The sequence below is a fragment of the Salmo salar genome, chromosome 06, assembly GCF_965601325.2.
Source record: "Salmo salar chromosome 06, fSalSal1, whole genome shotgun sequence".
Classification (NCBI taxonomy): Eukaryota; Metazoa; Chordata; class Actinopteri; order Salmoniformes; family Salmonidae; genus Salmo; species Salmo salar.
The window spans coordinates 53,006,946-53,022,500 of record NC_138296.1 but is presented as its reverse complement, the minus strand read 5'-3'; the positions used below and the strand labels follow the sequence as shown (position 1 = coordinate 53,022,500).

The window sequence follows — 15,555 nt, the reverse complement described above, 5'->3', positions numbered from 1 at the left end:
GATGGTTTTTGCGACTACACTTGAAGAAACTTCTTGAAAAAAAAAAAAAAAAGTTGTTAATTTTCTAGATTGACTGATCTTCATGTCTTGAAGTAATGGACTGTCGTTTCTTTTTGCTTATTTCAGCTGTTCTTGCCATAATATTGACTTAGCCCTATTTGGTTAAAGACCATCTTCTTTACCACCCCTACCTTGTCATAACACAACTGATTGGCTCAAATGCATTAAGAAGGAAAGAAATTCCACAAATGAACTTTTAACAAGGCACACCTGTTAATTGAAATGCATTCCAGGTGACTACCTCATGAAGCTGGTTGAGAGAATGCCAAAAGTGTGCAAAGCTGTCATCAAGGCAAAGGGTGGCTTCTTTGAAGAATCTCAAATATTCTGGTACTGGTACTTCTAGTTCTGGAAGAATAATATCCTACCATGACATGACCAAACATTTTCCTCGGACTGCAAATAGACCAGACCTTGCTATAAATAGATGGTAGCGGGAACCAGTAACGTGGTCAAGAGTCAGGTGCCTAATGACAACCAGGAGAGCCAAGGTTAGCACTCAAGAAGATTAGAGAATATTGCAGGGTTTTACGTTGATGTATCACCGTGTATATTGTCCAACAGGACCACGACCTCACTCTGACCCTCAAGGCCGTTACCCTCCTAACCACAAACACCCAGTGGCTGCTAGACCTGGTAGGGATTGTATTTCTTGTCAATGAGGGTTGATGTGGTATTATTCCCTTATCGAGCCCTTTATCCTAAATCTCCTCTAATCATTCTGCCCTTTGTTCCTCCACAGACACCTTGGCCCCACGTACATCCTCACCAAGCAATCTGGGCAGCTCGGTAAGTTTCAGTCAATTTGAGACAATGTCCACAGGTTATTTATTTCCTTATTACGTAACATGCCAGGAGGGAAAAAGTGACATGGAACTAGAGATGAAGTTTCAATGAAACACCTTGAGTCCTTACGGTCTTATGTGCATCTTCCCCCCTGTTCCTCCATCATGTGGGTGTGTTTGCACTAAAGCAGACCGCTCCACTAGAGTCACAGGCTGAGGCCCAGGCCTCCACAGAGAACCCAGAGGCAGTGAGTATTATGTTCGAGGCAGCGGTGGCAGGGATGCGGATGTGTGAGCATGCTTACCCCAGCCGTGGATCAGTGGCTGGAGTGGCAGTCAGCTGGGTAGTGGCTTCACAGGGTTGTCAGACTTAACATTGCTGGCTGGATTCTGACATGCGTGGTTGCTTGTTTTAAGGAGCTTACAGACGGGCTGCGGTGAACTCAACATTTCTGCCTACCGTGTGTAGATGCCAGCGGTCCCAGTTGTTGTCAGCTCAAAGGTTGTGATTAAAACATTGGTTGGTTGGCGAGATGAACTCTGCTCATTGGTCAACCATGCATATTTTGAAGCCTTGAGCGTAGAGCCAGCGCCACCGCTCACTGGAGTGAGTGCCACGAACGGCGCCACTTGTAAAACTGCTTGCGGTTTGCCGCCCTACTCCCATTGAAGTCTGAAGACCTTTTCCGCTTCTCGTGGCCCGTCTGTAAGCTCCTTTATATTTTCCCTACATTACGACACCCACCCTCCGTCTGACCCCCAATGAATGAATTGGTGACACTGTTCTACAAAGCCATAACTTCAGCACAACTACATGATGGATATCTCAAATGTGTTATCATTTAAAGCTGTTTGTTTGAGGTTAATGCTTTGTGGAAACGGTCCTGATTCTGAATCAGTGTGTGGAACTTGGTCGTGTGATTCTTGTGGGACTGTGTAACTTGACTTATTATTGTGGGATGTTGTTGTCTTTCTCACCAGTGCATAATTGTTTATGTTCTAACCTAATGAAACTGTTTGAATCAGATGAAAGGGCCTGTCATTGTTGGTGCCAGCAACAGGGCTAAAAGCACAATGGCCCTATTGCTAATCTTTGTTTTAATATTTTTTTGTTTGTTGTTGTTCCTCCGGAACACTCGACCTCCGGGTCCTGGCTCCCTGCTGGTCTCACCCATCAGCTCCCCCCCCGACTCAAGCCCTAGCCCCCTCAGACCAGTCATCAGCCATCCCTCCGGACTCTGCTACCGTCCCCTTCCCGGACCCCACCACATCCCTCCTCCCCCACCCTTCATGCCTCCCGTGTACAGACCAGACAACGGACACTCAGGCATGATGCCTCCTGGACCCCCACCACCTAACGGACACCCGCCTCGTCCCATGATACCACCCGGACATCGGCCTCCACCTCCTGGTGCTCACGGTCCCCCTTCCCCACACAACCGGTACCTTCCTCCACCTCCTCACTATGGACCTGTGCCTCCCCCATTCGGTAGGTGGTGAATTCTGGCCCCCAGCTTTTATCTCAAGTTGAGTCTTTGCTATTAGTATTTCAGTTGTGGTTAGCAATGCCATTGTTATGTTGGTACTACAGTGTTTATATTTGTATGTTCATTTTTCCTTCTACCTAGGTGTTTCCGGCAGCCCTCCTATGGCCCGACCCATGGGACCCCCATATGGACCACTTGATCACTCCATCCCACTCCGACACCTGCCCCCTGGGGTGGCCCCATACTCTCCTCATGTCGGCCCCAGAGACTTCCCTGTGCAGCCACAGGTCCCACATGGCCATGACTCTTCAGTGGGCCCCCAGGGCCAGGGGCAAGGCTACAGCTCCCAGCAGGCAACAGCTGCCCCCCAGGACTCAGTCAGCTCTGCCATGGCAGAGCCTTAGACACCTACCAAACGTTAGCGACCCAGCTACATCTAATCAACCACGATTCATCTCTTTATTTTTTTCCTTTTTGTTTTTAATTGGCTGAAAATATCATATGATATACTTGCAAACAACAGAAGTATCTAAAAAGTTAGTGTTCCTATTAAAGCATCAGAAAATCAATGTCTTATGTTTTGTCTGAAATGTAATAATGACTTGAAGAGGAGTAGTACTGAGGCTTGTTACTCTGCAAGAAGTCCTATTGTGCAATAACATTTCTATTGTATGACTGAGGATTTTCAGTTTTTAAAAGGGTATTATGTTGATTTTTGTATTAATTTCACAATGTTATCATGGTTTCCTGTGGAAATTATTAAAAATAAATGGACCCCAAGCTTTTGGGTTGCTTGATCGATCATTTCAGAAGTACCATATCTTAACTCTTCCCAAAACTCTCTTCAGAATGAACTGAAAAGGAAAGTTGTAAGTTGAAAGTCAAAGATGTATTTACTGTTCTTAGGATATTTTATTAATAAAACTGGTAAAAGGTACTGCAGTTATCTATTGTTCATATGAAGCATATGACAACTTTTGCAATCCTTTTTAGTTTGAAAGGAAATGTCTGACAGTGCATTTTGTTTTGTGTGGGTAGCTGTATTACATATAAGTAATAAGATGCATAAGTAATCACCCACTAACTGAACACCTGTCATATTACCTTCACATTTGTTTCTTTTTTTGTTCTTATGTTACATCAGGGATGCATCACATTTTTCTATTTATTTTCAATAAAAATAAAATAACCAATTTTTTTGGCATGTGACTAAAGACTATTTGCATTAAATGTATATCTTTGCATGCTTTGGTTAGAAATGTTTAACTCTCTGTAGGTCCCAGAATGTTTATTTGTACCCACCGACAATATTTACTGCTACCAAAGCACTTGACTGATTATTGGCATATCTGGAATGTTATAAGTTTGAGAAACCCTGCTCTAGTCTACAGTAACAGTGCAGGTAGAATGAACAGGGTTTATCACGTTTTTCACATTGTTCCAGGTCTGAATTGACATTGTACATTTCTACAGTATGTGACGCCATAAATGGAGTTACTGAAAGTTAATCATGACTAAGTGGATTTTCTGTTGACACCCAACACTTGAATTTGTTCTCTTTGTATATGCTAACAATAACAGCTACAGTAATAAATCAGGAATAAACAGATGGTTAAGTGGGTAATTCTGGTAATTACTATGGGCACTCCTGCAAAGCCTTTGCTAGTCTTGAGTGACAGTGGCTATGTTAGTGAGCATCAAATATGTGATTCATTGTGACTAACTGATCTACGAATAATGAGTAGTTTATTTTATGATGCAAGGTCATTTGTATATCAGACAGCAGTCACCTGCAATGTCAAACAAGCCCAGTGAAAATTTGACATGTTAGGTTTTGCTCCTTTAGTAAGTGTAAAGAAGGACCACTATTCAAACAGCATTTTGTTTATTAAAAATGAAAGCAGTGTAAATTGTCATTCCAATGATAAATGTTCATTTTCTCACAACCTGTTACCAAAAGCACAACACTATTTTGACAATCGTCAACCCTGTCGGACAGCACACACAATAATATGCACTGATTAGTGTCTCTTAATGCCGTGTTCAAAACAACTGGGAACTCAGAAATCTCAGACTTCAGTGTGTTCAAGACAACCAGGAACTCTGGGGGAAAAAACAAGCTCCGACTGGGAGAAACCTTTTAACAGTCATCCAACTCGGAATTCCAAGTCGGGAACTCTGGCACTTTTCTAGAGCTCTGACTTTCCGACCCGAAGATCACTGACGTCATGATGAGTTCCCAGTTGTCTTGAAAGCACCATAAGTGTATTCAGTTAGTGCCATTACAACAAAAAAAATCTAAATATTAATAAAATGGAGACAATGTTTAAATAGTGGTTAGCCATTGTGGCCTTGATGGGAACAGCATTCAAAACAAAGGTAAAAGTCAACTTCAGTTACATGCAGCATCCTTTTCAACTCCTTTTATAACAGGATGACATCATAGCATCTCAGAATCCTTTTTGAATGCTAAAAAAAAAGAAAGAAAATATCCCAATATATTACTTTTACCTATTAAATAATGCCAAATCAGTGATAAGGATGTAAGTAAATGAACAGGGCAGTTATATATTTTCACTGTGGCAGTGTCAAAATATCTCATTGTGCCCATTTGAAATTGGCACCAGGATATGACATCATCAATACACCGCTTGAGCACCTTTAACCATGTTGATCCTCTTTCATCCCCAAAGGGAAAGGCAGAGGAAGACTAAAGACGAGGCTGGTTGTTTTTCTGCTGGTTGTTTGGCATACAGTACCAATTGCTAACTCAACTCTTCTTTTCCATTGAGCGTCAGGCAGAGAGGAGAAAAAAGTGATCGCTAATTGGCACCAGAGGGGTCAAATGCTGCGTTTGTAACCAAGTGGGAATTTACCATATACAACTGGGAAAAGGCCCTCCAACTGGTAATTACTAGTAGGAAACTCATACATCATCCTGAGCTCCCACTTCTCCCACATGCTGACCTCTGACGTCACCTACTTAGGAAATGACCTGGACAGCATTTTTCTGCAATTAAATGCAACAAAACATTATTTATAAAAAGCTATTTTAATATGTTTTTTTAACACTCATTTGTTTACCAGCATGATAGCTTTTAGTTTATGGTTTAGGCAGCTTTTGGCCATTAGCCAAATTATCTTTTCTCAACAAGTTCAAAGCACGTGAATGCATCCAACTGGTATTTACGACTTCACAACTGGTAAATTCCCACCTCCCACTTGGTTACGAAAGCAGCATTATACAGTAGTGTGTTGTCACCCCTGTAGTTAATATATGTCATCCAGGGCCGTCCTATCACAGAGTTGAGGTTGTGGCATTTGGGCCTGCTGGGTTTAGTATTGCTGATGTGAGTGAAGGCGGATAGGGAGTCGGTACACCAAACTTCGCTGGATGTCTGATGACTACAGTGGAATTCTGTGGCGCTTCTGCTTTCTTGATGTGCTCTACTCAGTGACCTCGGTTATTAATCTTTGTGCAACGTCTGGTGGAGGTGGAGATAGAGTGGCTTCTTGGTCAGGAGCTGGAGCTTCTTCCTCTTGAAGTCAGTAGGCTTCTTGTACCTGACATCCGATAGCATACATAAGTGAATAATTCAAACTGTATATTCAAAGGGCAGACTGAACCCGAACCCCCCAGAAAAATAGCTGAAATCTGAGATTCTCAAAATAAATAGTTAGCAAATTTGATGTATTTTTATCTTAAAATAAAATAGTGAATACATTTAAAGAAAGTTAATCTGGAAAACACAAAATGTGACACTCACAACTCGATCACAATGGGACCAGGTTTGATCTCATCCATTTCCATGAAGGCAAAACATTTTGTGCTGGTAAACCCCTTCTTGGGTTTATAGTGCTTGAACTCAAAGAAAATTGCTGCCCCTGGAACATGAACAAAATTCAGGATTAACAATTGTCTGCCCAATCCCTCTGCAAGGATTTGAACATAAACTGACACTGTATTAGCTTAATATTACATGATACTAGCTAAATAGAGGCCCCACTACTAATTCAGTAGAAATAGAACGTTTGACTACCTTTTGGTAGTCTCTCGATATGTCTCTGGATCTCGATGTCTACGCTGAAGTGAATGTATGTGTCCTCCTTTCGGGTAGCCACAGGTGTGTCTTGCACTGGGTTCAAATCAATGCCACTCAAATCTGTTGGGAAACAAAATGTTCAGATTCACTTGGGCTGTTCTGCAGGAATAAATTATATTTAAAAAAAAATGTACTGTCAAGTGTCAACTCAACAGAGATAATTATTTTAACATTTTTCTAGATTATCACTGTTTCAGACCTTACCATTTACATTTTAGTCATTTAGCAGACGCTCTTATCCAGAGCGACTTACAGTAGTGAATGCATACATTTCATAAAAAAAAATTATTTCAGTACTGGTCCCCCGTGGGAATCAAACCCACAACCCTGGCGTTGCAAACACCATGCTCTACCAACTGAGCCACATTTCAGATGTGAAGGTAAGCAACTCATCTCAGCAATGTAAACAATGTAGCCTACATATAGTACCTTTCACACTAACTGTCATGTAGGGATCAATGCATTGCCCTGCATCTTTCAGCCCAATCTTGTCAATCTTTATTGTGAGCAGCGACATCCTGGGCTCTGAGGGTAACCGTGGCAACAATGTACCTGTTGGAGACATAAAAGCTGTAACTTTCTAAAGATACAATAATTGCAGAAAACATTCCCACAACTAATGCAGCTGAAATCAAGATAATGGTAACGTCCCAAATGGAACCCTACTCCCTATATTATTATTTTATTATACCTTTATTTCAACAAGGACCAAGGTCTCTTTTACAGCTGGGCCCTGCGTATACGTGTTTACACATACAGTTTATGTACAATGATTAAGAAACTACACAAGACAAACAAAACAATCACATAACACAAAAAAATACAGCAGCAGATTGTTACATTTACACATAGGTTATTCTCCTAACAGCACAAGAATTTGCATTACCCGAAGCAGTTACAAGCAATACAAAAATAAAAATCCTACAATAAATGTTTAAAATGGGCAAGGGGGACAAGTGCACTACTATAGTGCACTACTTTTGACCAGGACCCGTATTGTACTGCATAGGGAATAGGGTGTCATTTGGGATGTAACCAGTGTTTATACTTACAGATCCTTGTTCAAGTCATTACTGTCAGCAGTATTTTACTTATGTAATAATAGGCAGCAGAAGAAGTTGTAGACTGACTAACAGATAAGGCTAAGATGACATACACGTTTTGGTGAACGATTATAAAAAAAAGACATTGAAAAGTAGATTCAACAACTAAAGCTATCTAGTAGTAGTAGGATAGAGTTTTTGATAATAACAAACTGTCCATTAGTAGGCAATCATATTCATGCTACGACAAAACTATAAAAAGACATAGACCCATTCAGACCCATACCAGCCCCTTACTTCTCAACCAAACCATACCTTGCAAAACTGTGAATGGAGCAGGCAGTGAGGACAGAGCGACGAAGCCATGCAGAGAGACAGGGAACAGAGGAGACAGCAATCACAAAGGCACTCAAAACAGAGCCACAAAGCCAAAAGAAATAACCATGGCAAAATTACATAGTCAACAGATTCAGAATAGTGACCAATGATTATGAATGCTCTATATACACCATAGATTACAAATAAAACACAGTATTTGTTGAGTACTCTGCAAGTACTTTGTGAGTACTTACCTGGTACTCTGTTGGGAAAGGACTCTGGGGAGCCTGCTCCTGTAGCAGCATCCTCCTCTTCTTCCACCTCCAAGTTCTCCTCCTCCCCTGGGGCAAGGATTCTCCTTAATGTAAGATTTCATTCATTAGATTACTTGTTTTGAATATTTACAGGCTCAGCATGTTGTTAGGAGATTAGATTAGGTCATTCAGATGGGGAAGCCATTGTTGAATTTTTGTAATACCGTTTGCTTTACTCCATAATTTGCTCTGATTTGTTCTGATTATTGTGTACTTAAACAAAAAACTTCTGGTTTTGTCTGTATTTACATTGGGTACGACAATAAGTGGCCTGCATTGTGATGGTTCATCGATCTTCATTTACCTCAAGGGCACTGGCTGCACATCAAAAGGAAAATCTTTGTTATACGTCAAAATACTCTTAATAACTGTTGAGAGAAAAGTACAATTAACACATTTCATTGCCAAAACATTCAACTAATGATGAATAAAGATGTTGACGATATCATATTCTTCCTAGTATACATACTAATTTCCAGTTTCTTCAGATCTTCCAACTTGAACTCCTCCTGAGATTGTGTGCACTAAAGGAGCAAAAGACGATGGAAAATTCTGAAATGTTCAAGAATTTGCTGAAGACGTGAATACATTTTGGAGCCAATTGTCACAGCCTTGGAACATCTGACAACTCTGACAAAATCTTCCTGTGATTCACTGACAAGGTTGTGTTACAGAGTTAAATGCATATCATAGAAGGTTTAGAATTAGAAATCATAAAAAAAACAGAATGAGTGTAACATCATGTATGTTAGTCATAACACAGACACTGGATTTTCATCAATATGATAATTGGCTGGCGAGCCGGAACATGTCCACATACACACTTAATTAGATGAATACTCAAGACAAAGGAGATGAATGTGGACTACAGGAAAAGGAGGACCGAACACACCCCCATTCTCATCGACGGGGCTGTAGTGGTGCAGGTTGAGAGCTTCAAGCTCCTTGGTGTCCACATCACCAACAAACTAACATGGTCCAAGCACACCAAGATAGTCGTGAAGAGGGCACGACAAAACCTATTCCCCCTCAGGAGACTGAAAAGATTTGGCATGGGTCCTCAGATCCTGAAAAGTTTCGACAGCTACACCATCGAGAGCATCCTGACTGGTTGCATCACTGCCTTGTATGGCAACAGTTCGGCCTCCGACCGCAAGGCACTACAGAGGGAAGTGCGTAAGGCCAAGCTTCCTGCCATCCAGGACCTCTTATACCAGATGGTGTCAGAGGAAAGTCCTATAAATTGTCAAAGACTCCAGCCACCCTAGTCATAGACTGTTCTCTCTGCTACCGCACGGCAAGCGGTACCGGAGCACCAAGTCTAGGTACAAGAGGTTTCTAAACAGCTTCTACCCCCAAGCCATAAGACTCCTGAACATCTAATCAAATGGCTACCCAGACTATTTGCATTGCCCCCACCCCTCTTTTACGCTGCTGCTACCCTCTGTTTATTATCTATGCATAGTCACTTTAATAACTCTACCTACATGTACATATTACCTCAATTACCTCGACTAACCGGTGGTCCCGCACACTGACTCTGTACCGGTACCCCCTGTATATAGCCTCGCTATTGTTATTTCACTGCTGCTCTTTAATTATTTGTTACTTTTATTTCTTTTTTTGTTGTTGTATTTTGTTCTTAAAACTGCATTGTTGGTTAAGGGCTTGTAGTGAAATGCATACAACACCTGTTGTATTCGGGGCATGTGACAGATAAAATGTAATTTGATTTGACATCACAGATTGGTATTGGATGTATTCATCACCTCGCCTATAGACAGTTCAACACTGATGAATAGGTAGAAAGAGAGCATTCATTTAGTGGTCTTTTCCTATAAAACAATAAGTATTAGGTAATCAGAGGTACAAACCTGCAAGGCAGAGCTTCTCATCTCCAGGCATGTTGCAAACTTCCCTAATGTTTTCTAAAAAAATAAATAAATAATCAGGTTTCCTCACATAATTAGGCTACCACTGAATGTCAAACCTTTTTCTGTTAATAAATATGTTGTGATGAAAAACGGTATCTTTCAGCTATAAAAAGAAGGCATAGTGAGATAGAAGAAAGTGAGGTTGAGGTAGCCTAAGCCTATACGTAGTCATTAATTCACCCAGTGTTGAATATAAGTATTCATTAAATCACCAGGTGTTGAAATTAGTCTGAGAAAAGTATGTACCTTCTGGTCCTCTGTGAAGTCAGATGGGTTTGTTGACTGTACCTCTTTCTGCAGCTGCCTTGCCAGTCTATATACATATAAATGAATAGAAACATCAATTAAATGCATATTCTTAATCAAGTTAAAATAATAGTTCCCAAAATATGGAAACACTATGTTAACAAATATGCTGAGTAAAAATTGTTGTAACCTACAGCGCTAGTCATCGTTGAAGGCATCTAAGAATGGGTGTTGTGGCAATAAAATAATAAAATGCATTGTTCTCATGCCCCCTCCTGGGCCAAGAGAAGAGGTACAGTAGCCTCAAAATTATCATGATTGTCATTCCTGTGTAATACAGTATACTATTTTAAGATAAACTTATTTAATATTGTCTTGAATATATCCTCATTTGTTTTTGTTCATTAGCAGCAGCCTATGACACATCCACAGATCAGAGCTCCACCCATAAGAATAGGAGGGTGTGGCAGATAATATCCCAATGCCCATATGACTGTCTTGATCTGACATATAAATTGCATTTTCAGAATACATCAGCCCAAATTCTAATTGTGATTTATAAACTAATATGATAGCAACATTGTAACAGATGCAAATTGACTTCCCATCTTTGGGACAATGTAACGCCAAGAGAGAATAGTTACAGTTACACCACATCAAAGATCATGCAATGGCTTTCTATTGCTGATGGTTTTTAGATTTGCTGGCTTTCGTGATACTTCATGAAAACAATAATGATATATTTTACTACATATTTCGAGATGAGCAGTGCAAACATTATCTTGAATAGATAGTAAGATGCAACCATCCTTTCGCATTCTTGTCATTCTTCTAACCACTGTGACAGGTGATGCAACTTACATTTGGTACTCATCTATGGCCTCTACTAATTGTCCCCACGAATCAAAGTCCGTGCCTTTTCTGAAACTCGCGTGCCATTTCTGGATAGTCTTGTTGACATCAGACATGTTCACAGGTTAGAGTTGCACAAGACGTTTCAGGTTAGCATCGCCGATGTGGGCTACTATGTCCCTCGCCGCGTCATTGTATCCTAGTAGTTGTGCTACTGTACTGAGGCTTTCACATAAACCTGTGATAGGCCTATCAATAGTTGATACAGTAACGATCCCTTCTGCGTTCTCACCTAAACCTCTATCCGTAAACGAAGGGAAGTCCCGCCTCTCACAATATGCAGAAGAGTCACAGATAGAAGTTTGAGACAGATATTTCACCGGATATATAAATGTGAAGCATCCGCTTGGCGTTTCCACTTACTAATATGGTAGTGACTGGAAGCCCACTGGCCGGCAGTAGGAGAAGATGGAACGAGATGGATTTTGCCCGACATTATGCACATTTTCTCATCGATTAAACATTTGATTTAAATACAGTTTTCTGTTCCCAAAACGAATATCTGTCATGAACAGAGTGGACCAAGTTTTGTAGACTGTACCCTTTGCAAAAGGCTTAAAAATTCGCGTTGTTTGAAATGAGTGCAAAGGCGAATTGAGTTATTGCACAGGCGCACTTCACAGAGTAGGCGTTCCCTAACTGAAATATGCAGATAAATGCTAGCTGGTGCTTGGTTCTACCCACCTCCTTGCTTTTTCTGCCTACTATGACTAATTTGTTCCCATTGTAAACGACAGGCTGTTGTCTATCTTGGCTTATTTATAAAACATATTTGGTATATTCAGCAAGTGAAGGTAGCTGCATCTCCAGAGTGACCCTTTCAATGGGCGTGTCGAGAGAAGTGGGAGGATAGGGAGCACTGATGGGAGGATCAGGCGTTGGACGGTTTCTCTGTGATTGGTTACGGTTTTGAATGAGCTGTGTTCCTTAATGAGCTGTGTTCCTGACCGTGTGTCACCTCCGGCCAGCCTGGGAGGATGTTATCACAAATAGAACAATGAGACAGATATTTCACCGAATGTACAAATGTGAAGCATCTGCTTGGCGTTTCCACCCACTACCAAATATGGTAGTGAGAGGAAGCCAAGTGTATTTGGCCCGATATTCTGCAAATGTTTATATCGATGAAACATTTCATCTCAATACAGTAGTCTGTTCCCTAAACTAGAATCTGTTACGAACAGGGTGGACTAATTTTTGTAGACTTTCCCTTCACTAAAGGTTTTTAAAAAGTGCATTGTTTCGAAGGAGTACAAATGCGAATTGAGTTATTGCACACTCGCACATCACAGAGTAGGCGTTCCATAACGGAAATATGCAAATATATGCTACAATGCACCAATAGTATCTCAAATAAAATGTTATTGGTCACATACACATGGTTAGCATATGTTATTGTGAGTGTAGTGAAATGCTAGTGCTTCTAGTTCTGAAAGTGCAGCAATATCTAACATACAGTTGAAGTCGGAAGTTTACATACACCTTAGTCAAGTACATTTCAACTCAGTTTTTCACAATTCCTGACATTTATTCCTCGTAAAAATTCCCTGTCTTAGGTCAGTTAGGATCACCACTTTATTTGAAGAATGTGAAATGTCAGAATAATAGTAGCGAGAATTATTTATTTCAGCTTTTATTTCTTTCATCACATTCCCAGTGGGTCAGAAGTTTACATACACTCAATTAGTATTTGGTAGCATTGCCTTTAAATTGTTGAACATGGGGCGAATGTTTCGGGTAGCCTTCCACAAGCTTCCCACAATAAATTGGGTGAATTTTGGCCCATTCCTCCTGACAGAGCTGGTGTAATTGAGTCAGGTTTGTAGGCCCCCTTGCTCGCACACACTTTTTCAGTTCTGCCCACAAATTTTCTATAAGACTGAGGTCATGGTTTTGTGATGACCACTCCAATACCTTGACTTTGTTGTCCTTAAACCATTTTGCCACAACTTTGGAAGTATGCTTGGGGTCATTGTCCATTTGGAAGACCCATTTGCGACCAAGCTTTAACTTCCTGACTGATGTCTTGAGATGTTGCTTCAAAATATCCACATAATTGCCCTTCCTCATGATGCCATCTATTGTGTGAAGTTTTGTGAAGTTGTGAAGTGCACCAGTCCCTCCTGCAGGAAAGCACCTCCACCACATGATGCTGCCACCCCCGTGCTTCACGGTTGGGATGGTGTTCTTCGACTTGCAAGCCTCCCCCTTTTTCCTCCAAACATAACAATGGTCATTATGGCCAAACAATTCTATTTTTGTTTCATCAGACCAGAGGACATTTCTCCAAAAAGTACGATCATTGTCCCCACGTGCAGTTGCAAAGCGTAGTCTGGTATTTTTATGGCAGTTTTGGAGCAGTGGTTTCTTCCTTGCTGAGCGGCCTTTCAGGTTATGTTGATATAGGACTCGTTTTACTGTGAATATAGATACTTTTGTACCTGTTTCCTCTAGCATCTTCACAAGGTCCTTTGCTGTTGTTCAGGGATTGATTTGCACTTTTCACACCAAAGTACGTTCATCTCTAGGACACAGAACATGTCTCCTTCCTGAGCGGTATGATGGCTGTGTGGTCCCATGGTGTTTATATTTGCGTACTATTGTTTGTACAGATGAACCTGGTACCTTCAGGCATTTGGAAATTGCTCCCAAGGATGATCCAGATTTGTGGAGGTCGACAATTTATTTTTCTGAGGTCTTGTCTGATTTCTTTTGATTTTCCCATGATGTCAAGCAAAGAGGAACTGAGTTTGAAGGTAGGCGTGTTATACATTCACAGGTACACCTCCAATTGACTCAAATGTTGTCAATTAGCCTATCAGAAGCTTCTAAAGCCATGACATCATTTTCTGGAATTTCCCAAGCTGTTTAAAAGCACAGTCAACTTAACGTATGTGAACTTCTGACCCACTGGAATAGTGATACAGTGAATTATAAGTGAAATAATCTGTCTGTAAACAATTGTTGGAAAAAGTACTTGTGGCATGCACAAAGTAGATGTCCTAACCGACTTGCTAAAACTATATATAGTTTTAATGACTCCAACCTAAGTGTACTGTATGTAAACTTCCGACTTCAACAGTATAATCTAACAATTCCACAACAACTACCTAATACACACAAATCTAAGGAATGGAATAAGAATATATACATATAAATATATGGATGAGCAATGAGAGAGTGGCATAGGCAATATGCAAAATATGTTATAAAATACAGTATATACATATGAGATGAGTGATGCAAGATATGAAAACATTTTTAAAGTGGCATTATTAAAGTGACTAGTGATCCATTTATTAAAGTGGCCAATGATTTCAAGTCTGTATATAGGCAGCAGCCTCTCTGTGTTAGTGATGGCTGTTTAGCAGTCTGATGGCCTTGAGATAGAAGCTGTTTTTCAGTCTCTCGGTCCCAGCTTTGATGCACTTGTACTGACCTCGCCTTCTGGATGGTAGCGGCGTGAACAGGCAGTGGTTCGGGTGGTTGTTGTCCTTGATGATTGTTGCATCCCCGGTTAAAGGAAGCGGGTTCTTTTTAGTTATTGTAAAGAGAAACTCAACAGTATAAAGCATTAACATCACGAAGAGGTTTATTTCCAAGATGACAGTAGATACTATGTAGCCGGTTCCAGGCTGAGTCCATCTGCACCCGCTCAAAGGGAACACAATTGAATACCTTGGCCAACAACCAATGAGTCCTGCCAATAAAACTATGCGCATCCAATCAGATACATATTTACAATATCACGCACTGTACACATGCACACCATTTTAACTAGGTGTGCCTAATAACTGCTTATCTCTCAAACACTACAATGATATTTATGGCCTTCCTGTGACATCGGGTGCTGTAGGTGTCTTGGAGGGCAGGTAGTTTGCCCCCGGTGATGCGTTGTGCAGACCGCACCACCCTCTGGGGAGCCTTGCGGTCATGGGCGGTGCAGTTGCGGTACCAGGCGGTGATACAGCCCGACAGGATGCTCTCAATTGTGCATCTGTAAAAGTTTGTGAAGGTTTAAGGTGACAAGCCATATTTCTTTAGCCTCCTGAGGTTGAAGAGGCGTTGTTGCGCCTCCTTCACCACACTGTCTGTGTGGGTGGACCATTTCAGTTTGTCAGTGATGTGTATGCCAAGGAACTTTCTACCTTCTCTACTGCTGTCCCGTCGATATGGATAGGGGTGTGCTCCCTCTGCTATTTCCTGAAGTTCACGATCATCTCCATTGTTTTGTTGATGTTGATTGAGTGGTTGTTTTCCTGACACCACACTTCGAGTGCCCTCACCTCCTCCCTGTAGGCTGTCTCGTTGTTGTTGGTAATCAAGCCCACTATACTGTTGTGTTGTCTGATA

The 15,555-nt window shown here is 41.1% G+C and overlaps 1 protein-coding gene across 3 annotated transcripts; it reads right to left on the bottom strand.

Annotated features, from left to right (window-relative positions):
- Positions 1-4,200: 4,200 nt before the first annotated feature.
- aida (axin interactor, dorsalization associated) lies at positions 4,201-11,485 on the bottom strand. Of its 3 annotated transcripts, none has more exons than XM_014204694.3 (10): positions 11,152-11,485; positions 10,291-10,357; positions 9,985-10,038; positions 8,580-8,634; positions 8,415-8,478; positions 8,051-8,151; positions 6,865-6,987; positions 6,373-6,495; positions 6,100-6,217; positions 4,201-5,896 (listed from the first exon to the last, which is right to left on the bottom strand). In XM_014204694.3, the coding sequence occupies exons 1-10, from the start codon at positions 11,256-11,258 to the stop codon at positions 5,800-5,802; spliced, it is 909 nt and encodes a 302-aa protein (XP_014060169.1). In that variant the 5' UTR covers positions 11,259-11,485; the 3' UTR covers positions 4,201-5,799. The 3 variants fall into 3 exon arrangements, with proteins under 3 accessions (XP_014060169.1, XP_014060168.1, XP_082832849.1); XM_014204693.3 differs by having other exon boundaries at positions 8,051-8,154; positions 11,152-11,484; XM_082976723.1 differs by lacking the exon at positions 9,985-10,038 and having other exon boundaries at positions 8,051-8,154; positions 11,152-11,484.
- Positions 11,486-15,555: the final 4,070 nt, after the last annotated feature.